Source organism: Peromyscus californicus, unplaced genomic scaffold (genome assembly GCF_007827085.1).
Source record: "Peromyscus californicus insignis strain IS unplaced genomic scaffold, ASM782708v3 Scaffold_25__1_contigs__length_3188244, whole genome shotgun sequence".
Lineage (NCBI taxonomy): Eukaryota > Metazoa > Chordata > Mammalia > Rodentia > Cricetidae > Peromyscus > Peromyscus californicus.
This window is the reverse complement of record NW_026294536.1, coordinates 2,474,184-2,498,989: the sequence shown is the minus strand read 5'-3', so window position 1 is coordinate 2,498,989 and position 24,806 is coordinate 2,474,184. Positions and strand designations below refer to the sequence as shown.

Here is a 24,806-nt window from a genome sequence, read left to right as displayed (position 1 = left end):
CTTCCACACTTTCCTCACTTTGGTCTGTCTGCCCCTTATCACATCACCCCCGGGGATAGTGTCTCACAGCGGAAAGGAAGAGTGTTTCAGTCCAGTTCAGTTCATCCTCCTCCCCATCCGAAGGAATTTAAAAACAAAAGTGGGCTTCCCGTGTTAGCTTCCGTACCAAATCACCATATGCTTATCAGTTAAGAAGTCACTTTCTACCTAAGCCTGGTGGCGTCAGCTGGAGGATCACAAAGTGTTCTGGAAGCCTTCACAGGCTTCACTGTTGAGCTTTCTGTTCACGGCCACACCTACTGAATAGTTCCCCTGAAAGGCAGGTCAGAGAAAGGAAGCCTAGCCTAAGTGATCGCTGTGGTAGAAACAGACTGTCCCTTATATCTGACTTTTAATGTTCTTATCAGAAATTCATAGTCAATTTTGGCACAGCATTTTTTTTTAAGGAGAGGGTCATAAATTTTGTCATTTAAAAATGAGGCAGTGAATAAAATACAAGGATAAAGTCTTGTTTTTGTCGTTTATCCTCCAAAATTACAGAAGCGAATCCCTGGGGAATTTCAACCTTTGTGAGTCTGTAGTGGGCTACTGAACTATAGTCATGCCATCTTACGAAAGTATTCCTGAGAATACTTGAGAGAAACTTGTCACTGGACCAGTCCCAAATTCCTCTGGTAAACTGGGCTCTAGTACCTAACCCTAAATTCCTACACAGTGTGATCTTGAGCTAAGGGTTAACTGACTGACCATTTAACTGTAATCTCTCCACTTCTTCAAAGAACACTTCCTTTCTGTGTTTTTTGTTTGTTTGTTTTTTGTTGTTTTTTTGGTTGTTTGTCTTTTCCAGACAGGGTTTCTCTGTGTAGCTTTGGAGCTGTCCTGGAACTCACTCTGTAGCCCAAGCTGGCCTCAAACTCACAGAGATCCACCTGCCTCTGCCTCCCGAGTCCTGGGATTAAAGGCGTGCGCCACCACCACCACCACCATCACCGCCTCCCACCAATGCTTCCTTTCTATATACATCAAAATTGCTGTTTTTGCCCTTAAAAACTCCAACTGGAGGTTGGACTGTTCCTTGCTAATCTTCTTGGGACCCTCCCATTGGTAGTTAATAAAGACTTTATTTGACTTCCTCAGGGGTCTTGGGAGTTTTTCTCTTTAAGTACCCTGTAGCAGGACAGAATTGAAGTCTGAAAAGCTTTCGGATACACAGTGTGGAAGTTAATGTCTCTGGCTCATTTAATGGACTATCAGGAATAAAGATGGAGATTAGAAAGGAGACCTCCCACAGTTAACTCTTTGGTGGATTTGAAAATGTTACTCATTTAATTAACTTTCTTTCTCAAAGCGTAGCAAACTCTAGCGTGCAGTGCAGAGCATTTCCCCAGGAAGTGAAGAGTGGTACTTTACTGAGATGATTTCCTCCTAGGTAGCAAATGATGTAGGGAGCTGGTGGGGCTGTGGAGAAAGTGGAGGCACAGACAAGAGTTTCCCCAGCTTTACAACATAACCCAAGGGCTCTGTGCAGGAAATGTCCAGGAGGAGATGACTGTCTCCCTATCATTTTATGTGTTTGTGTGCGCGTGCGCATGTGTAGATGCTCTGATAATGGTCAAGTGCTACAGAACCTGAAATGAGGCTATTGTTTACCAACGGGTATTCTTATTATTTAGGGGATTATTATTCAAGAACTGAGGGACAGCCTGTGACTCTTTAGAAGATTAGCTTTAATTATGCTTTAATGAGTAAGTCTTTATCTTTTGAAATACACCTGAATTCGGGAATTTTCTAAATGTCGCCTAAACTTGATTATGAGAAATGAGTTATAGGATATATTTTTTAAAATCAATTTTGGTTATAAAGCCATATATTAAAATTCTCTTTAAGTTCTTCCTAAAGCATTAGTCGCAACACAGAGTTAGCATGTAGCATGTAGTTAGCATGTAGTGTCTGAGTAGGAAGGAGTAGATGACAGTATGATCCATCTTCATTTTAACAAGTCCTTTTACAACTAAGAGGCAGAGACAGGAAAACAGCAAATGTGGGACAGACTGACCTGGGAGGATTTTAGGGTTCTGGAGGTGGTGGTTGGCACACTATGGCTTGACTCAAAATAAGGACGGCCTCTTGTTCTGCTTTCTGAGTCTAGCTGAGATTTCCAAAGCCACATGCTCTGAATAAACACTTCCTAATGACTGCAGGGAAAGCTGAGAACTGTGCTTGGGAATCAACATTTAACTTCATCACAGAGCCTGGTGTAGCAAGAACAGGGCAGTGCTCTGGCACTTCCAAGAATGTGACAGTATTGTTATGATTTTGAGTGAAAGATCTGAGATTACAGAGAGTGGGGAGGGTCTCCAGGGTCAAGTTCCATTCATTCCTGTACTGTTGAGGGTAGAAGAAGCCCGAAAGGAGATGGTCTGCCGACCATGTCAAAACTAATTCATGGCGGAACCAGCCAATCAAAAGTATTTTGACTTCTTGCCAGAAGAGTTATATATGTATATGTCTATAAAATATAAGTTCACTTTTTAAAATTTGTATGTGTGTGTGTGTGCATTCATGTGTGTAGACATGTTCAAATAGATGTGAGTGCAATGTGTGTGTGTGTGTGTGTGTGTGTGTGTGTGTGTGTGTGCAGGCACATGTACACATGTGCACATTGAGGCTAGAGCTTGACCTTAGAAGCTTCATTCGATTGCTTTCCAGCTCATTTATTAAGACAGTGTCTCTCATGTGAGCCTGAGATTGATGACTCCACTAGTCTAGCTAGCTAGCTTATTATCCCTGCTTCTCAAATTCTTGGGATACAGGTGTGCTGATACACACACTGGGCTTTATATGGGTGCTTGATATAGGAACATGGTTCCTCATACATGCCTGGCAAGTGGTTTACCCATGTTTTAATCCCCAGCCCCCTAATTTTATTTTGTTTTGTTCTTATTCATTCAAATATCATTTGGTAGAATATAGACAAAATGTTGAGATCCGAGCAACCTCTTTTCTCCCGGAGGTTATGGGGAGGACAATCATAAGTTTCTCTCTGAATAGATTTCCATTTGGATGAAATGCACTTGGCCAGGTTATGGCTTAGAAGCAGTCTGCAAGTAAGTATAGAGGGAGTGCTTGGGAATGTCTGGGTAAAGAAGCCTCAGGCTAGTACCCAGGAGATGGTCAGGTGACCAGAAAGTTAGACTCTGTTTTCTAGAGGAGCCAAGAGAACTGTAAAGTCAGAATTTAAAGCATGGATGAGTGAGTCCCACACTGGTGAGGTTAATGAGTTCTACTAACCTTTTTTTTTTTTTTTTTGAATGAATTCTTTGAAACCATTACATTAAGTAAAATATTAATTTTAATACAGATATATTTGGTACTTCAAGTTTGACAATTTAATTTTGTTCCTAAGACTTTGTTGAATGGTTTAAAATTTTGCTAAATAAATTCAATGTCAATTTCTTTACTCAAAAGCAAAACAAAGCTATTCCAAGCTATTTGCTTTCTTCCTCTAGATTTTCCTCATTGAGTGTGTGTGTGTGTGTGTGTATCCTACTCTATCTCATTACCTTTTACTCTAATATTGATACTAAATCATACTTAAGGTTAATATTTTTAACAACAATCATTTGGTAAAATATTAGGTATATAATAAAAATTATGCTTCCTCAAATCAATTTCTTCTAGATTTTCATCAGGCAAGGGTGTTTGTTAATGAGATACTGAGATTTCTAGCAGTGGAGAGGGACTTCCTGGGACTTGGAGAGGTTTCATCCTGTAATGGGCTGACTTGGTCACTCAGATACTCAGCATTAAATCACAAAAGAGAAGAGGAAACTGTAGCTAGAGTTTTCCTGCCTGGCCCACAGTCAGGACAAATCTCGTTCACCTGTCAGTCCCACAGCCGCTCAAACCCAGCCAAGTAAACACAGAGACTTATATTGGTTACAAACTGTATGGCCGTGGCAGGCTTCTTGCTAACTGTTCTTATATCTTAAATTAATCCATTTCTATAAATCTATACCTTGCCACGTGGCCCGTGGCTTACTGGCATCTTCACATGCTGTTTCTCATAGTGGCGGCTGGCAGTGTCTCTCTGACTCAGCCTTCCACTTTCCAGCTTTATTCTCCTCCTTGTCCCGCCTATACTTCCTGCCTGGCCACTGGCCAATCAGTGATTTATTTATTGACCAATCAGCAACACACTTGACATACAGACCATCCCACAGCAGGAAACTTAACAGCAAGGGAAAGAAATAGATATGCCAGGCCAAGTGCATCATGGGTTTCCTCATTCATTCTGTGGAGCAAAGTCAACAAGGGTGAAAATGATTGGCAACACAGTTTGGGATGAGAGGCAGGTACCTGGCAGTGGAGTTCACGGCATCTTAGCAACTAAGGCTTTGGTGTCCTTGGCTCTTCTTAATTCTCTGTCATCCTGTCACAAGAAAGTTTGAAGCCTTTCAGAAAATGGTTAGAAAAGTTATTAGACTAGGTAGCCTCTAATTACGAGAGATTCTTTCATTAGACTCTGACAAAAAGGAAATTATCCTCAGTTATATGGATTTAGTTTCAGATTAAAGCATAATTATGTGACTATTGTTTTTAGATTCTATCTGCTTTAGTTAATTTCTATTGTTATTACAAAACACTGAACAAAATCAATTTTACAGAGGGGTTTATTTGGTCTACACTTCCACATTACCATGCATCATTGAGGAAAGTCAAGGCAGAATCTCATGCCATTCTTCGGGGAGTAACTGAAGCAGAGACCATGGAGGAAGGCTGCTTATTGGCTTGCCTCCTCTGGCTTGCTTGATACCTTTCTAATATTGCCCAGATCCACCTGCCCAGGGGTGGTACCACCCACAGTGGTGTGGGATCTTCCACATCAATCAGAGATCAAGAAGTTTCCCACAGACCACTCTGATCGAGGAAATTTCTTGACTGAAGTACCCTTTCCCAGGAGACTCTAGTATGTGTCAAGTTGACAAAAAGTAACCAGTACACGACTTCATTTGTAACTCTGTATAACTGATCTCTTAATTTCTCCCCCTCCTCTAACACCAAGAACCAAATAAAGTTAAAAAGCATACCTGCGGGAGGCTGAGGCAAGTGGATCTCTGTGAGTTCGAGGGCAGCCTGGTCTCCAAAGCGAGTTCCAGGAAAGGCGCAAAGCTACACAGTGAAACCCTGTCTTGAAAAAAAAAAAAAGAAAAAAAAGTATACCTGGCTTGGAATCTTTAATTTGCATTTGTCAGATTTGAACAAAGATGATAATTTAATGTTACAGGGGAACTTGATGTAAATTCTCCACAAATCAAGTAGTGTGATTGATTATTCTTATATATCCTACATTTGGATTTCTATCTAGATCTCCCCTCAAATGCAAAAACATTAAGTTGTTTTTCTGGAAGTGGGTTCAAAGCACCATTATTTTGAAGTGGACTTCTCCATCCTTTTCCCACTGAGCTGAAGCCAGAGAGGTAAGTATTTCAGCTTTGCTCTAGACAGACCTAGGGCAGAGCCAGCCCGGAGCCCTGCCAGGAGTGGGCAGGCCAGCCCCTGAGGGATGATTCTGATGTGGTTAGAAAAGCATGGTGGGCCACACTTAGGCTACACCAGCAGCTGAAACCCAGGTGTCCAGGACAGAGATGTCCCTATGAAGGTTGTTCATCTTCTTCCTCCTTCTCTCCCTCTGTATGGTCTTCCCTTCTCCTTCCACAGTCTCTCTCCCCCTTTTCCCATTTCCCCTTTCACAGCACCCACCCTCTCCCTCTCTAGAGCTGCCCCATTCTGTCCTTTTATACTTTCTTGATTTCTGCACTCTCTCTGGGTTCTAATACTCACATTTAAAGATTAGTATTAGTTTGATTTTCATCATATTTGATAAGTTTTAGGCCTGGAGGCCTCTCCGTGGGCGCAGCAATCCAAATCAGACCTAATCAGGAAAAGCCCAGGTTTAATGGGTAAAGCATTCCCGGGCGATTCCCCGGCCCCTCAGAGAGGAGACGGGGCCAAGAGACCAGAAGAACCATGTGTCTGTTTTCTGGGATGCTGCTCATATACTCTGTGGGAGTGGTCTTGAGCCTCTCTGGGGGAGGAGCTGTGTTTGGCGGGCTTTGAAAGGGCGGGTTTAGGGAAAGAGATGGGGAGGGGAGTTGAGGTAGATCTTCCACCAGACTCCTTCCAAACATCCCAGACTCTTGGGGTACAGGGATGCCAGGGTGCCAGGGGTCGAGGTGGAGCTCCTATCCAAACAATCAATATTTTATGACTGAAGTATGTGGTCTTCAGCAATAGGCTCTTAACAGCCATTTTCTGGAGGTTAACCATATATTCCCTCAATCATTATATATAGCCCATTGTCATTGTTCTTGGTTATCCCCCTGAACTAAAACAGAAGCCATGGCTTTCTCAGTTTGCTCTCTTATACAACTCAGGACTTTCTTATATAACTACCTACTCCCGGATGGATGGCACTGCCGAGGTGGGCTGGGCCCTTCCACATCAATCATTAATTAATAAAATGCCCGACAGACATGCCTACAGGCCAGTCTGATGGAAGCAATGTCTTAGTCTAAGTTCTCTTCCCAGGTAACTCTAGCTTGTGGCAAATTGACCAACCAACCAACAAACAAACAGACAACAACAACAATTCAAAAACTCACAGAAAGTTACAGGAATAGTGCTTTACTCAAAGGGACTGTTGAGAGTTAAATGATAGTCCTTGCGGGGGAAAAAAAAAAACAGCCTGTTGGTTGTGAGACTGTATTTCCATGTGAATCATGTTTTTAGCCACTTACATTAGCTTGGGAATAATTAGCATTATTTATTTATACTCCTTTCTTTTTGTTGTTTAACAAAACATGAGTCCTCCCAAGGAAAGGCATTAGACCGTCTCGGTGACATGAGCACAGAGGTGGAGTGTGTCTCTGATTTGTTTAGTTTGGAATTTTAAAGCTCCGTCAAGAATGAAGGTAAGCATGGTGATGGAGCTACTAAGAAAATTGGAAAGAAACACTCAGTCTTGGAATGTGGCAGCTCTGTTTGATTTTAAATGTAGGTTAAATATTAATTTTTCTTAAAAAAAAAAAGTCCTCTTCTTCCTCTAGGAGGCCTCTTTCTTCTCACTCTGTGATGTTGACAGGACTGTTGACTGGCCTTTCACACTAACTTGGTTGGAAGAAAAAAAAAAAACTTCAGATGATCCTATTTGTGTAAGAAAAAAAAAAAAGTCTTCCAAACAACTCCCTTGTCGCCAGCATCAACAGCAGCTGAACACGGGCTGAGTTGTTGCACAGTGAGAATTATTCCTTTCATTTCAAAGGCATCAGATGTTTGGGGCAAGCAGAAGCCCTGGCTGGCTAAACACGATCAAAATAAACTAGTATCACATTTGCTTACGGAACGAGTTGAGTAAATCTCCCACTGAAGACTGAGTACACTTTTTGTTCCTCCAGAAAGGTTTTATAAGGAGGGAGGTCAGCTCAAAAAAATCTAAGCTGATGTGAGAGCCCTAAGAAGCATTTGATGATCTTCTCTTTCCAGAATTCCTTTCTCCTGATGAAACCCTGCAGCAAGTGCGCCTGAGCTGTTGATGACTTATAAACAGAAGTCAAAGGGAATTTGAGCTTCTGTCAAGACCAATTCCAAATATAATAAAAAGGGAGATGATTGGATGTCTCTTCAAGGCTTTGGATGAGCTCTCTTGTGCTTTGGCTGTTCTTTGAAATCGCAAGGAACAGAGATGAAAAGTAAAGTTTCTGGCTTTCATTTGTTACCTATCTCGGCAGAAATGCCAACAGTTTGTGTTTTCAGTAGCTCTTGTCTCAAACCATAGCTTCTCTCTTTCTTCCATTCATTCATTCATTCATTCATTCATTCATTCATTCTTTCTTTCTTTCATTTTTTTCTCTCCCTCCCTCCCTCCCTCCCTCCCTTCCTTCCTTTTTTCTCTCTTTTCTTTCCTGCATTTCTTTCACCTTCAAAAAGAAGCAGTTCATAAAAGTCCTGTCACCCAGTGTTCTGGGACACAGTATACACTGTATACTTTGCTAAGTGCAATGAAGCGTCTTCTTCCTGCCATGCCTGTCCCTGTGCTGTGGGCTGTGGGTCTCCACTTCCTCATTTGCATATAGGAATTGGTCAAAGTTTGCAGTGCCAAATTACTGTCACAGGGTCCCCGAAGTTTAGCTGTGCACTTGATTCTTAAGGCTTATTAGCCATTTCTTACAGGAGATATGTCCTATACCTTACAAGACCTTCAGTGCCATCCTTTGCTTCTACCCCCTAGACACCAATCGTATGATGCTCCTTTTCACACCCCTGAGTCGATAATGAAAACTGTCTCCTTTGTCAACTGCGCTTGGGTGGGCACTTCGTTCCTGGCTGAGAACTACTGGTTCTCAGTATCTTCACTGAGTATCACAGAGTCCCCTAGATGTGAGTGCAAACATGAAGGCCAGGCTTGATTCCGCCTCAAAATGCTATGGCCATTGCAGGGTTGTTTTTTTTTTTTTTTTTTTTTTTGTTAATTTATCTTTGATAATACTATAAAGTTCAAGAGTGATTCTTTATGAGGAATTAGATAATGAAGCGTGTGATTCTGCATCCGGAGTTTCAGCATCAGCAAAGAAACTGATGGAAATTTGGGGTTCTGTCACAGATCTGATAAACCAGGAACCATGAAATGGGTTCCAAAACTTTTAATCCAACTTTAAAAGGCAAGTCAGGTTGGGCTTGTTAGGGAAACATATATATCAGCAAGATAGCCCCAGATCCTGTTACTTCAGAGTCTCATGAATATGCCCATACCACATGGAGCCCCACCTCACAGCCTTACACCTCCACTTGAGACATCTTTAAAGACAGCATTCTCAACCTTGGTTTCAGAATAGAAACTCAGAGAGACTTCGGCAAATTCCATATGCTATGGGATGTCTTCCTGTATGCTGTGAATATGTGTTGCTCTGATTGGTTAATAAATAAAGCTGTATTGGCCTATGGCATGGCATCTTAGAGGCAGGCAGGAAATACAAGCAGATAGACAGGAAGAGAAAGGTAGAGTCTGGAAGGAGACATCAGCCAGCTTCCCAAGGTGCAAGCAAGATGCCAGCAGACCAGTAAAGCCACAGAACACACAGCAAAATATAGATTATAGAAATAGATTAAGTTATAAGAGCTAGCTAACGAGAAGCCTGCCATAGCCCATGCAATTGGTAATTAATAGAAGCCTCTAAATGATTATTTTGTAAGTGGCGGAGGTACAATGGAGCTGGGCGGAACTGGAGAAATCTTCCTACTACACCCATTGATCAGGTTGTACACCATACCAATTAAATCAGAATCCCAGACCTTGGACCAGGTAGAAATGCATAAGTTCTTCAGGTCATTCCAATGTTCCGGAAAATCTGAGGCGCTACCTAAGTGGATGATCTGTCCTTATGTTGTGGTTGTACACAAGTATGATACACAGAAGGCTTCAAAGGCATGTCCCAGCAGGTTGTTTGTGGGCTACTGACTGCAGGCTTTTGATTCTGTCCAGTGTCTTTTCTCCCACATTCTCTTCACCCTGTGCTGTCAGAAGGTTCAGCTCCTGTGGTACTAGAGCGCAGTGAACTCAGCTTAGTATGGTCCACATTCTTATCTTGTATGAGAGTCCTGTATTTTGTGTTCATCACCTGCACAGCACTGTAAAGTCCCAGAAATAAGGGCTCTGGTGTAGCCATCTCTTCTTCCCCCCACAGTGCTCCAGGCGTAAGCACTAAAGATATTAATTTAGTGACACATATTCAATGACACAGAAACATCTCTTGTGTAGAGTTGAGCTATGCAAAAGCATCTTGGCATTTGGTCTGTATCCCAAACACTATTTCTGATTATGTGCCTCAAACCCTTCTCCAAGTGGATTGATACACTTTAGACTCTGGCGTCTTTATCTGAACAGTTCGGTCACTAGGGGAAAAAGGTCTATGCTAATTCTGGAGCACTGACCATTCATGGCAAGCTCCACACTGGAGTTTGGCCATCAGCAGAAAGAAGCAACTCAGATCTGCAGACAGAACACTGTATACATAATAAATAAATCTTAAAAAAAAAAATAAAAAATAGTTTAAAAAAAAAAAAAAAAAAGGAAGGCTGAGTGAGAGACACTGCCAGCCGCCATGATGACGAGTCGCATGTGAAGATGCCGGTAAGCCATGAGCCATGTGGCAAGGTATAGATTGATGGAAATGGATTAATTTAAGCTGTAAGAACAGTTAGCAAGAAGCCTGCCACGGCCATACAGTTTGTAACCAATATAAGTCTCTGTGTTTACTTGATCGGGTTTGAGTGGCTTGGGACTGGCGGGTGAGAGAGATTTGTCCTGACTGTGGGCCAGGCAGGAAAACTCCAGCAACACAGATCTATTAAGAGGATTTGGTGGAAAAATAATACGTATATGAATTAGTTTTCCTTGGAGTTATATAGCCAGGGCTGTTCATGGCCAAAGTGGCAAAACCCAACAAAAAGAACAAGGGAAATGACACGACACTCTGGCCACCTCCTTGCATAGTGGCCATTCCATGCAAAAGCTTTCTTTGGGAACTTCAGATCAGCTGGACAGTATATGTGATTCTTTCCCATTGGTCATCCTCCCAGGAGCCCAGAGACTAGGATGAAATTCCCACAGACAATTCTTGACACACAGAATTCCTCCCAGGGAGTTGCAGGCTGGACTCCAAAGTCTAGCACACTTTTTTTCCCCTCTCTCTCTCAGAGCGTGGAGCCAAGGGGCAAAAAGAGGGGAACACCTTGGCTATGAAGGTATTTATGACCCAGCAGAAGGGGAGGAGCAGGAAAGCCTCCAGCTAGCTCCTAGGACTCTGGCAGCTGTTTCTGTCAGCGTTCCCATTTCTAGACTGATGTTCATTGCTTGAGTCCCAGGGTACCGAGTTTGTGAAACCGCCTCTTGGTTTAACTCTCACAATAGGGATTTATGTCCAAACATCACCGGACATGTTGGGCATTTGACTGCTTTGGAAGAGGTAACTGAGGCTCAGCTGCACAGTCACACATCTGGAAAACTGCCAGAGGCAGAACTTAAGTAAGGCTTCACCTTCCTCCAGCGGTCTGAACAGGAAACTCGGGTTATTTATCATCCTCTCCATAGCACACTCTCCACATACAATGCAGGAACACATCCACCTACAGCCAAACTGAGAAGGCCAGAGAGAGGGAGACCCTGCCTTAGAGGAGGGCGGGAAGCTTCCATTCCTGCGGCCCACAGTGAGGCCCATCTTTTGCTTGCTCTTAGTTGCATAAACTTGGGCAAACCACTTTTCTCCTCAAACCTATTCAACTGTCCCGAGGCCCTCCCTCTGCCTGGTGCGTTCCACACAGGCTGAAATGGACCTTCATGTTGCATCTGAGGGTGAAGGACTGCAAAGAGCAGAACTTCAGAAAACGACTGTAAGCCTCACTCCCCCACGTGCAGAAGAGAAAGCAATTCCACCCTCCTCTGCCACCCACAAGGGACCCCACACGCAAAACTTGTCCCCAGGGTCTGCCCCTCGCGGCGCTAGCTCGCCGGCTGCTGGAGCGCGGCTCGCGGAGGCTCGGCGGCAGGAGGAGCGTGTGAGTTGGAGGCGTCCCTTTAAGAGCGGCCAGCCGGGCGAGCCTCCGCCTCCAGGACCGCAGCGCGCCGCCGGTCACCTGGGGCTGTCGGGCAGCAGGATCGCGGCGGTACCGGCGGGCTAGCCCGTGGAACCGGAGCGGGGCTCGGACACGAGGTGCGGCGGGGCAGGCACGGAGCAAGGCGGTTCCCCCCGCGGGTCCGGCAGAGGATGCGGGAGAGCACGTGGGTGTCGCTGCTGCTGCTGCTGCTGCTGCTGCCCGCGCCTCTGTGGGGCGGCCCCCAGGACGGCCGCCGGGAGCCGGAGCCCGAGTCCGAGCGCGGCCCGCTGCAGCCCTACGATCTGCTCTACGCCAGCGGCGTGGCTGCCTACTACAGCGGCGACTACGAGCGTGCGGTGCGTGACCTGGAAGCCTCGCTGCGCAGCCACCGGCGCCTGCGAGACATCCGCACGCGCTGCGCCCGCCACTGCGCGGCGCGCCGCCCGCTCGCACCCCCCGGCGCCGGCCCGGGAGCCGAGCTGCCCTTCTTCCGAGCGCTGCTCGAGCGGGCGCGCTGCTCCCGCAGCTGCCAGAGCCAGCGCCTGGGCGGCCCCGCGTCCCGCCACCGCGTCAGCGAGGACGTGCGCAGCGACTTCCAGCGCAGAGTGCCCTACAACTACCTGCAGCGGGCCTACATCAAGGTACTGATGTTGCACCTAAAGCCCGCGCGCCCCCTTCCTAGGGTTGGGCTCCGGGGCATGGCTCTGCCCTCCAGCCAGCCTTTCACAGTGGCCCTCCTGTGCGTCAAAGTAGACCCCTCAGGGACTAGACGGACTTGGGCAGGTCCCCATTTGCTCTCTGTCTCAGCATCAGCTTCACTCGGCAAGAGTGGGCTGGGCCGTAAGATTGTATCAAAAGTGTCCTGCAACGCTGTGGTCTACCTAGGTGCTAGAGTACATTCCTTGACGTAGTCTGATCTTGATTTCCCTTTCTTCTCCCTGCCGTCTCTTTTGCTCTGCAGTCTGAACCTGTTAAGTTTAACAAAGTTTTCTCAAGCTGAAAGGAATCATGGTCTTAAAACAGAAGTTATTCCTCTTCAACTATAGAAGAGCAAAGGAAAAACGGTGGAGGAAGTATGCTTGAGGCTGTGTGAGGCAATCTCATTGAAAATATGGGTTTTTTTTTGTGTGTGTGTGGGGGGGGTACTGCTTCAGGTTACTGGGGGTTCCTACCGTCCTGGGCTGCTCCACCTCAGGTGCCCAGTGCCCTCTGGTTTTATATGCATCTGTTTAACCTCCTCGAAGTTACTGTCAGGAGGGATGCAATCTAACTGGCCTATTTCCCACCCCCACAATTTAAAAGACCTAACTGGACGCATAGCAGACAAGATTTAGAATGATTTCCTCGGCCCCCACTTCCACTAACTCATGTTTCTCCAGTTCTTCCTACCTTGTGACTTTCTGGGTGGATATACTCAGGTCTTTCCCACTGCAGTGGGAGGAGTTTAAAAAGTCACAACAAGAGAACTAATCTCAGAGCTCCAGTGTGAGCAGTGGTGAAGTTCAGGAGTTGACTGGGCTGGGTCAAGAAATGAGGAGGCGGCCAGGATTCTCTCCAGGATTTGTGAATCGTCTGTTCTCCTGTGCTTTCCAATGGATTTGCTAAGGCATGCATTAAGTGTAACGTTGCTTTTTAAAAAGAGAGTGGCACAAGTTTTCCTGTTCTTCCAGATATCAGCCAGTTCTGGGAGAGGGCCCCCCCGAGAGTCAATTGCAAAAATATTCTAAGCTGGTTCCCAGAGCAGAGTGTGGGCGGTCCTGTAGTGTGGCCCCTATTTATGGTCCTCCGGGGAGGCTCAGGTGTGAGGGGAGATGGAGTCATTTTGTTGATGTAGTACACGCCAGACAGATTTTCTATTCTCAGGAAGGAAAGGAAAAGAGAGGGGATGGATACTCACATTGGGTCCTCTGAAAATAAATAACCATGCAGTCAGTATGGGATTGCTGTGGTTCTGTAGTTATATATTTTCATATATTGTTAACATTTCTTTCTCATCCCCTGGTCCCTGTTCCCTGATTGGAAGTCAAGGAAGATGAAGCCACAAGCTTACAGCCTTCAAACTTTTGTAGTGACATTGATTCACATAATTGACAGTTTCTGAAGAAGGAAATATTTGTACCGCTCTGCTTGTTAACACCTAAAGGATACATTATAATTCTTCTCTTTGCTTCTTAGGGAAACACACACACACACACACACACACACATACACACACACACACACCCCACACACACCAGCACCACCATCATATAGACTAAAACATCCAAAATATTAAAAGGCCATTCTTAGGCAGTAAGAGATTTGGACTGTGGGATGTTCATTCAGTGGCAGGGTGACCAGCCTCTGTGTACTTGGATATGGTCATGGTGTCATGTATGACTGAACTGCCTATAGTCTATAAATCCAAATCCATGTATAACTGAATTGCTTCTGATGGCCGTGACTCAGTTTGTACTTAGAAGTCTAATCCTAGGCCAGATATAACTCTGAAGAACAGAAGACATCTCTGTGTTAAGGTAGCACAACCATTATCAGCTAGAAGATAAACACTGTACTGGCTCTCAGGAGTAATATCCTCCTACATCCTGGATAACAAGCTGGTGGCAACAGATCCCTAATGCTCATGAGTTGGACAGTCAGAGATGAGAATTGTAAACTCTGACCCCTTGCACTCAGATTTCTCTTTTGAGAGATAAAGATAAGCATGTTCAGAAAGGGAAAGGGACTTGCTGCTTGTCACCCAAGTGTTGTCAGTTTAGCATAATTTGGTGCAGTGAGCCCAGGACCTAGAGTCAGTCTGGGCTCTGAGGTTAGTGGACTCCAAGCTGTACTGCACCCACAGTCCCTGGATGGCGCTGGGCTCCGTAGAATGCTGTGCTAGCAGGGATTACAGGGAAGCCAGATTTGGACAGCTCCGGGGATGGGCAGGTCCTTGTTCCCTGAAGTCACAGGTACTCCTCGTTAATACTGCTGTATCCAATCTTCTCAGAAGCCTGGCGTGTGGGGAAATGGTCTGAACAGCTAGCTAGTGATAGCTCTACAGAGGCATAGTTTGTGTGTGTGTGTGTGTGTGTGTGTGTGTGTGTGTGTGTGTGTGTGTGTGTGCAAAGGCAGGGTAAGACTCCTCCCAACTTTTAAAAATCTCTCTTTTGTGAGATATAACTTATCAACCCTAAGATACAGCCGTTAATGGGACATTCCTTGTGAGAGTGCATAGTGGTTTCTCTTTGCTACTGTATAAAGCCTAAATAGTTTAACCCGGCCTCCTCTCTCTGTCCCTTCCCCTTTATGGTCCTGTTTCCACATGTCTGACACTTTGGATCTTAGCCTTGCCATTCTTCCCGAACTTGAAGGACCTGGAATAAGAACAGATTGGAGATTCAAGTCTGTCGTCGACTACCCCAGCTTTCTATCTCCACATTTGCAAGGTGGGGAAATACTAGACTACCCGCTTGGTTTAAGTTTAGTTCCAGACAGACTGGGGCCTGACTCTTAACAAACTCTACAGGTGCAGTTATTCTGGTTACTATCGTGGAAATCATCACTATCCTAACACCGAGAGAGACTTCTGTGAGGCTCCCCGTGTCCTGCCGTAGCTCCCAGTAGCTGTCTTGAATGCTCCTGGCAAAGAACTTTCCTCTTTTGTCTCTTTAGTTTATTTTAAAGTATTCAAGTGTGTGTGTCATTACTTTTGTGAGCTCCCAGCAGTCAGGAGCCACCAGTTCCTTTTGTATCCCTCAAAGAAGGGATTCCTAGGCAAGGATGTTTACAAGCTGCGTGATTCCGTAACCTTTTGGTGCATGAAAATGTGACTGAATAGTAGACATTTACGGTCAAGAGGTCTGAGTTGGGTCATCAGCAATCCTATTCGCTCTAAATCTCTTCAACAGGATGGGTCGGCATCAACGCTCAGTATCCATTTGTTGCGTGGATACTAGCTCAGCTCTGTGATGCGGAATACTGAGAGACATTTCTGTGTGGGTGAAGGGTGGTTTACCACATTTGCTCTGTTTTCCTGGATGTCACTTAGGGCGAATTCTTGCTGTTTTGTACTTAGGAGTTCTGGGTGTTGCAGCAAACCCCCTTCCCACTCTATCTACTTAGTTGGTTTGATTTTTCCCCCCTCTTTTTCAAATCTATCTTTAGCTTTTATCATTTAAAGCTGTGCTTCAGAAAATCCTTGACCCACTGTACCTACTTTATGAACATCTGTGGCTTTTTAAACAAATGTAAGAGAGAGATTTTCCTTTCTTATTTGTGTCCTGAATCATCCAGAATGGTTTTCTGCATCTTTTTCTTCCACTGTTCCTATCTGGGTAAAAAGAACCAGCAACAATCCAGTGCTGATTTTTTTTTTTAATTTTTTTTACTTAAAACAAGTTTGCTCTAGCATGGTTTATCCTTGAATTGGTGCTTTGTGAAATCTGACCTGACCTGTGTTTTTCTCCCTAGGATTAAGTGAAAGAGAGGGTGGCGCATTAACTTAGGCAATTCTGCCCCACCTCCAATCATCTTCTTATCTCTTTATCTGGGCCATAATCTATTTGTGATTTATAGAGAAGAAAAAAAAAAGTCAGCTCAAGTTATTTCCTCACTCCAGTTCTGCTTTATAGCTACATTGTCTTTCTGGACTGAGTGCCTTCCTTCAAAGAGAATTGAAAGCCAGAAAGGATCGCTTCGTATGGCTCTTGGTTCAGAAGAAAACCTTGTCCTGATTCGACATTTTGGTCTTTTTTTTTTCAAGGGTTTATATATAGAATATGTGTATTCATCCTTCAGTTATTTCAAGAGGCGTGGTTTTATCTTCTTGAAATACTACTCTGAAATATTAGCTATTCTTCAGAAAATGAGTCTTCCCCCACCTCTAAAAAGCCGTTCTTTTTTTCCCCTTGAATCATCAAAATGTGTCACTCCCCGTATCCTACGTCGCATTCCTTAGGGAGGAAACCTGTGAAATTCATTGTGTAGCCGGTTGCTAGGTCCTGCCTAGTCAATCCCAGTTGTTTCCACATCAGACGTAGGCATCGGAAGTCTGCCCAGCTCTCCACCAGTCCATTCTTGTAGCTCCTGTGTGCCACAGGGGCTGACAATTCAGTTAGGTCAGATGGGAGCAGCAACTCAATGCTTACAAGTGTTCTTTCTTCATGGCCTGGGGCATCAGGGATTCCTTTACTGATTTTAATAAAAGCAGGTAATAAAACTACCCTTCTCATTTTTGTTTTTTTAAACAGACCCCATCTCTGGAAATCCAATAGAGTCTGTCACTAATATTAGATGCTCATTGATAGATTGATAGAGGTAGCAGGTCGATGCCCTGAGAAAAGTGTGAATTTTGTAGAAGCTTAGGTCTCAGGGCTGAGGAACTCCTGGTGAGCTTCCTCTAGTCAAATAATTGTGTTGGGGCAGGGAGGTAGAAGAGGTAACGGTATGATTCTAGAAATTCAATCCAGCAAAGCCAGGGATGCTGAATACAGGAACTGAAATGCATTGGCCTGGGGGACCCCAAAGATCACGAAGGATTCTAGCCCTGTCACTTAACAAACAATGCCACTAGCCCTAGGTTGGTAAAATAAGGAAGGGTTGCCATTGGAGCTGGGGTCTAGAATATAGGCCTCCTACCCTCTAGTCCTGTTTTATTTCAAGCTCCACATCAAGGGCATAGTGCTGTCCTGTGGCCTTCTGGGGAATCCATGGTGCCGTGAGATTGGCTCCATTGCCTTCAGAGGCAGAGCAGAGGGAAAGCAAACCTTCCTGGGCTTCCCACTGCTTCCGTTTTCATTCACACGGTACATAATTCACCCAGCCAACCGTCACAGTTGTCTGGTGGAAAATTTTGCATTTCTCATTAGGAGCAACAATTCTTTTCTTTCTTTTTTTTCCATTCCACGTCCTTCCGTAATTCTTTTTCTGTCTTTTAATTCATCGCTCCTTTCCTGCTGTCTGACTTCCTAACTAATTTCTACCAGGTCTGTCCATCACTTGCCAAATGGATGATCCGGAGGCAGTTTTCCACAGGGTGTGCTGGGCGTGTGGGACCGTCGGTGTTGAGTGCTACAGAGGACTGCAGACTCTTGTGGGAAAGAGGCTGGGTCTGCTTGAAGTCTGTTCTGATGCACTGCGCTATACAGTTCTCTACACTTTCCTCAGCCCTCCCCTGCGTTGTCTTCCTGTTGGTCCACAGGATTAAATTAGCACTTCTGAAAGGGGGAAGGGTAAGGCGGTTCTTGCAGGAAGAGGCTAAAACAAACCAAACTAGACAAGTAGGCAAGGTCAGGTTTCTGGTTGAGATAAAATGAAAAGCACAGAGCCTCTTCCTAGCGAGGTGCACAGTGGGAGCATCTCCTGGGAGCTTCCCGTTACTCCGTGTTCCCCCATGTGTTAGACTTTAGCACCGCCTGGAGAAGATATTCTCCAGATCCGCATCTTTCTGCAGCTCCTCCTGTCACACTCCTGGAACGCTGTGCACCAGCCAACGTTTTCACAGAGGAGAAAATGAAGTTGGAGGGAGGACACGGCTGCTCGGAGGGAATGCAGTTGAATAGAAGAGCTGAGAGTAGAACTGAAGGACACAGAGTCCCTCCCTCCTTTGTTATATTGCCCTGACCATTGTTGATAAGACCCATGCTCACGTAGGGTCCCAGTCTTCACATTGGATACTTAAGACATAAATGGAAAATGGCACATTTATAGTACAAGTGTAGAGCAACAACCGTGACAGAATGAGAGGATTATTTTTATACTGTTCCTACGTGTTCTGTTTAGGATAAGGAAAGTAACTCAGTGCTAGGGGTAGTAATCATATCTATGAACTTGACTCTCTCTCTCGGAGCTTTTGTGGTTGAAGTGGCTGCACCAACTCAATTGTGTGGGTTTTCCCAGCCCTGAGATTCTGAGACAAAGGCTATCAAGGACACTGTTGACACTCAGAGTTCCTGTATCGGGTGGAGTCCCATTAAAAAGGCTTTTCCTGACATTTTATGGCTTTGTGAAAGGTCACGGGAGAGGGAAAGTCACCTCCCAGTGCTGGGCAGGAAGAACTAGGTGTCATGGAAGAAATGATGATCATTTCTAGAGTGCTAGTCTCCAAGGAGCCATTTTGGATAAAAAGCAGCCATTTTGGATTGAATCAGCCACAGGGACTCTGCATAAATATGAAGGAGAGCCTTTGGTTGAACAGAAGCAGGTGACCCTCCTCCACACCAGGCATCTCCTCAACTTACCACAGTGGTACCCTGCCACATTCATGGTGCATCAGAGCTTCAGTGATCCCCTTTTACAAACAGAAAATAAATTCCCCAAAGAGATGGCAGCTGCACAAATCAGTGCAGACATTTGATGGGAAAGGTAAAACCCAAGGTCTCAGACCCCCCACGTCAGTGACCTTGTCCTTGATGCTGTTTACAGGACACACACTGAAGAGACAGACAGCACAAAATCGCAGCAGCAAAAGATGTAGCAGTTCATGTGCATTATCTGGTCAGCGGGAGACCCTAAAATTAAAAGCCACGGTCTTGCTGATGCAATGATATTGCTTGTGTTGCCATTCAGCCTGTTTCTGGGGAAGACTTCCCAGTACCACCTGGGTCAACCCTGATCCCTGTTGAGTGAAGCAAGGAATCTTTCCTGGAAGAGAAAGGGAGGAATAAGAGCCAGAAAAGGAAAGAGCCGAGATGTCAGAACTTCCAGAAGTCTGGGCTATCATCATCGATCTGCTGGAATTCATTATCTGAAAAGAAATGATGCGGGGTTTGTGAAAGTGACGGGGGCCCGACTGAGGATTGAGGCATGACCGTAAGGAGACTCTGAAAAGGGCTGGATAAAGGGAAAAGATACAGTAAACAAATGAGTTCCAAACAAAGAAGCATATGGAAGTTAATCGAACCAATCTTGTTGTTCTTGCTTGAATGCTAAATATTTAGTTTGAACTCTGCCAAGATCAATAGTCTTGCGTGCTAAAAATCAACACACAGTTAAGAATCCAGGCCCAGAGAATTCCTCCAGATTTGTCTGTTTGTAAAAATCATCTCAAATTATGCTATCAAAAGATTAATCCAGTAGACCATACAAATTATTTTTCCCACTGAAGCAAGACGTGCTTCTTAGTGTTTTAATAATCTTGGATTATTCTCAGATTCTAATAGATGGCACTTACAAATGGCATCAGGGACAAAGACTTTCACAGTTATTCATGGGTTCTATAGGATTGCGAAGGGGATTAAGCAATGGGACTAAGGTTGAATTTCAGGTCAGTAGGTTTATAAGTCAAGGTCTCTCAACCTGGGTTTAAAGGTTTAGAGAAGGGAAATTCTTTGTAGTAGGAGGCTTTCATCTTCATCTTAGTGTGGCAACCAACATATTTGGCCCTTAACTACTTAAAACTTGTCAGTAGCACATACCCCATCCTTTTTCCAAATAGTATGACAAGCACGGAATGTTGCTATACATCATATTCTTCAGGGGTCCCAATCGCCTCAGACTGAGAACTGCCGAAGTAAACATTTAGCCATATATGGTAAGACTGTACATCAAGGGTAGAAGATTTCAAGTCAAGTTCTGACAGTGGATACTCGATGACGCTGTGCCCACCAATGAATGATGATTTATGAAAAAGTTTGGCTACAGCTTGGCATCATGCCGAGGGAAATCCATTGGAAACAGACTTTCTCCCTTAGATGAAGAGCACTGGGTTCACCTGTCATGGATGGTCCTGCCTTTCTGCCCTAGTTCAGATTGGAGGAAAGAACAGAGCATTTGCATTTTCTCTGCTTTTCATCCCAGTTTGGTCCAACGTTTTGTTTTAGTGATGCCAGTGAATATCTCTTGGTTGTGAACTCTAGACACCAGAACGTACCCGGGTACCTACCTACCTACCTACCATCCATCCATCCACACACACATCTCCTTCATCTTGCAAGTTTCCCAAACAGTATTCTGTTGTGACTCTTGAGTTTCTTGGGTTTAAATGTGTTGTCTTAGCAGCTTGAGCAAGCTAAAAAAGAGAAGTTAGATTACACACGTTTGAAGTGTGGGAAATCAGAGTCTGGGGGCTTGGGAAGGGAGAGAGAGACACACACAGGGTGAGGGGAAGGTGGGATACAGGGATAAGAAAAGGGAAATGAAAGAAATTATGAGACGTTAAAAAGTGAGCCAACCAGGTGTCCGGGACAAGAGGAGGCTGCTCTCAACAGCATGTGGATGTTGCACATTTCAATATGCCTGTCTCTCTCTGTGATAATCCAGTAACTCAGCAGCGGGTATAGGTCTTCCCCCAGTCCTGCTTGACCACCATCTCTATTCCTTTGAGACAGTTCAGCCCTGGTGAGCCCAGAGCAGCAAAACCAGTTTCCTCTGAAGAGGGAAAAAACCCTCTTGAGGGAGATTCCGTTTGCTCAGCATATTTACCAAATGGCATAATCCCCCTCCAGACAGCAAAACAAACAGTGCTGGGAACGACTGACCGCCCCCTTCCTGCCCCCATAGCTAGCTGCTAACTTATATTAAAATACCCTTCTTTTCTGATCAAAAATTAAAAAAAAAATTATTGAACCCTTTTAGATGTAGCTTTCTTTTTAGGTCCTGGAGTTAGGAAGAATAAGGTATTTTGTCTGTCTTCATGAGGGTCACAACCGTTGACAGTTAAAGAGAGGCAGAGGTTGTCAAGTGTGCATGTGCATTGACTGTGTGTGTGGACAGTGTATTTGAAAGCAAGGGGATTAGCTATGGAAAATGCTGACACAAGCAAAACAGCAACAACAACAGCAAAAATACAAGAAAAACAAAACAAAACAGAAACACAAGGGCATACAAGAAGGAAGTTAAAAATGCCAGCAATGGAAACATTTTGATAGGAAAGAAGGAATGCGATCATGTTAGGCGCAGAGAAGAGAGCCCGTAAGAATTCGTTGAGTAAGAAGTAGCACCAGGCTGTGCACAACAGTTTAAACTTGGGACTCCTGAGTTGGTGAGACTGAGGCAGGAGGTGAGTTCCAGGCTAGACTCTGTCTCAGAAAACAAAGCAAAGCAAAACGAGATAAAATAGGAAGAATGCAAGCCGTTTAAAGCCTAAGTTTGTTGGGTCATTTTCCCTAAAGAATGAACGCGCTTCTCTGAGAATTGGGAGGTGGGAAGGACCTGGAGGGATGCGGAGGAGGGGGAACAGTGTCAGAATATCTTGCATGCAAAACTCTATTTTCGATAAAAAGAGGTCTAGTGATAAAGGATGATTTTTAGAGAATTTAACTTGTGATTATAAAACATTACTTCAAAGCCAAGTCCAAGTGGATTAGAGTTTTAGTGATTCTTTTTTTAATCTGTTCAAGGAAATATCATTTACCATTTCAGGTTTCCTTGGAATCTTAGACATAGCTATTTTTCTTTTTATGACTTTTTTTTCCTTCACCTTTTGTGAGCCTGTATCTTTATGAAGAAAAATAATTCCAAGTTTACAGAGCAGATGAAAAGATAAAATGAGAAAGTTTTAAGGAACCTATTTATGAAAGATATATATGATTTTGTATATATGTCTATATCATGGGGGGGGGAAGGAAAGAATTAAAAGACACCACATGATGTCCACAGTGAAGTTAGGAAAGGTGACCAGAGGGAAACATACTCTGTGTGCACGTGAAAAGGGCCACAGAGAATTCTCTTACTTTATCAAAATAATCATGGAATTATTTTTGTACTGTGAAAGGTAAATACACACACACATACACACACACACACACACGTGCCATTAAACTGGTAAAAGAATCTTTTATGTATGTGATGCAGAATAGTAAACACATGGACCTGTTATCAAACTCTGAAAACCATATCAGATAACCAATCTCCCTTACATACTGTGTTTGCAAAACAGTTTATAAAGAAACCTAAAGTGCCAAAACAGTCATGAAAGGTGAACAGCCAGATTTAGCTTTGAGGAAGAGTATTTTTATGCCTGTAAGTTATTACCGATAATAGATACCAGTTATTAACTCTTCCTGTGCTCCAGCTGTGCTATATTATTTATTTATATGGATTTTCTTACAAGCTTAAGATAGACTGTTTTTTTTCTTTCTTTTTTTTGGGGAGGGGGGTGGGTTTTGAGACAGGGTTTCTCTATGTAACAGCTCTGGCTGTCCTGGAACTCACTCTGTAAATGAAGCTGGCCTTGAACTCACAGAAATCCACTTGCCTCTGCCTTCCTGAGTGCTGGAATTAAGGGCCTGTGCCACCACCACCCGGTTAAGATAGACTTTCTAGTGGATCTTCCCTTCGTAGTAAAGATACTGAGGGTGAAGGATGAAACAACCCACCCAAGATGATATTGCTGATATTGAGGTGAGCCGGAATCTGAAAGATTAGTCCAAGTATTTCTGGTCACAAACTCTGAGTTCTTGCACATTATTTTCTTCTTTTTTCTTTTTATTTGTTCTTTTCTCATACAATACATCCAAACCACAGCCTCCCCATCCTCCACTCTTCATAGTAGTTCCCTCACCCCCACCTCCCCTCTTCCCTGGATCCACTGCGCCTCCATTTCTTTCAGAAAGGAGCAGGCCTCCCAGTGATATCATCCAAATACGGCAATAAAAATAGACACAAACCCTCACATTGATGCTAGTTGAGGCAACCCAGGAGGAGGTAAAGGATCCTGAGAACAGACAAAGAGTCAGTGACACCCCTAATTCCACTATTAGGAGTCCCATAAAAACCCAAGCTAAACAACCACAGCATGTATGCTGAGAACCTAGCTCAAAACCACACAGGCTCCATGGTTGCTGCTTCAGTCTCTGTGAGTCCCTAGGAGCTCTGCTTAGTTGATTCTGAGGGCTGTGTTCTGGTGTCCTCAACCCCTCTGGCTTCTACAATTCTTCCTTCCCCTCTTCCAAGGGGTTACCTAAGCTCCGCCTAAGTTTTGGGTGTGGATCTCTGCCTCTGCTCCCATCAGCTGCCAGAGGAAGCCTCTCTGATGACTACTAGGCACCCATCTCAACATAGCAGAATATCATTGACTCTTTTTTTTCCTTTGTCAGTTGTGTTCGGTTCTACCCTAGGTCTCTAAGCCATCCAGCTTCCGGTTCCTGGTTACCCAGGCAATATCAGATGTGGGCTCCCTCTCGTGTTGTGGGCCTCAAATTAGGCCAGTCATTGATGGGCCACCCTTGCAAGTTCTGTGCCCCCATTGCCCCAGCATAATTTGCAGACAGGATAGATTGTAGGTCGAATGCTTTGTGGCTGGGGTGATGTCCAGTCCCACCAGCTTTGCCTGGTTACGGAAGATGGCCGGTTCAGGCTCTGTATCCTCCATTACTTGGAGCCCTCGCTAGGGTCACGCTCAGGTTCCAGGAAATTTCCCCTGCACTAAGTTTCTACATTGCCTCCTAAGTGCCCCCCATTCCAGTCGGCACTCCCTGAACTATCCCCCTCTCTCCCTTCCTCCCCCACTTGATTCCCTCCTGTTTCCATGCTCACCTGCCCTCAGTCCACCAGCAAAGTCTGCTCTATTTCTCTTTCCTAGGGAGATCCTTGCATCCCCCTAGAGTTCTCCTTGTTACTTAGCCTCCCTGGATCTTTAGATTGTAGTGTGATTATCATGTACTCAACAGTTAATATGCACTTATAAGTGAGTACATACTATGTCTTTCTGGTTCTGGGTTGCCTGGCTCAGAATGATTTTCTAGTCTCATCCATTTGCCTGAAAATTTCATGATGTTATTTTTTTCTAACAGCTGAGTAATACTCCATTGTGTAAATAACATTTTCTGTATCCATTCTTTGGTTGATGGACATCTGGGTTGTTTCCAGTTACTGGCTATTATGAATAAAGCCTCTATGAACATGGTTTAGCAAATGTCCTTGTGGTAGGATGTAACATCTTTTGGGTATATGTCCAAGAATAGTATAGCCAGGGCTTGAGGTAAATCAATTCCCAATTCTCTGAGGAACCACCGTATTGATTTCCACAGTGACTGTACAAGTTTGCACTCCCACCAGCAATGGAGGAGTGTTACTCTTGCTCCACATCCTAACCAACATGAGTTGTCACGTGTTTTTGATCTTAGCCATTCTGACAGGTGTAAAATGAAATCTCAATGTCCTTTTGATTTGCATTTGCCTGATGGCTAAGGATACTGAACATTTATTTAAGTGTTTCACAGCCATTTGAGATT

At 44.4% G+C, this 24,806-nt stretch overlaps 1 protein-coding gene across 1 annotated transcript in view; it reads left to right on the top strand.

Annotated features, from left to right (window-relative positions):
- Positions 1 to 10,193: 10,193 nt before the first annotated feature.
- The window catches only part of P3h2 (prolyl 3-hydroxylase 2), a 153,390-nt gene continuing 138,777 nt past the window's right edge, over positions 10,194 to 24,806 (top strand). The window contains 1 exon segment of the mRNA XM_052753874.1: positions 10,194 to 12,293. Coding sequence (XP_052609834.1) covers positions 11,823 to 12,293 — 471 coding nt within the window. The 5' untranslated portion in view covers positions 10,194 to 11,822.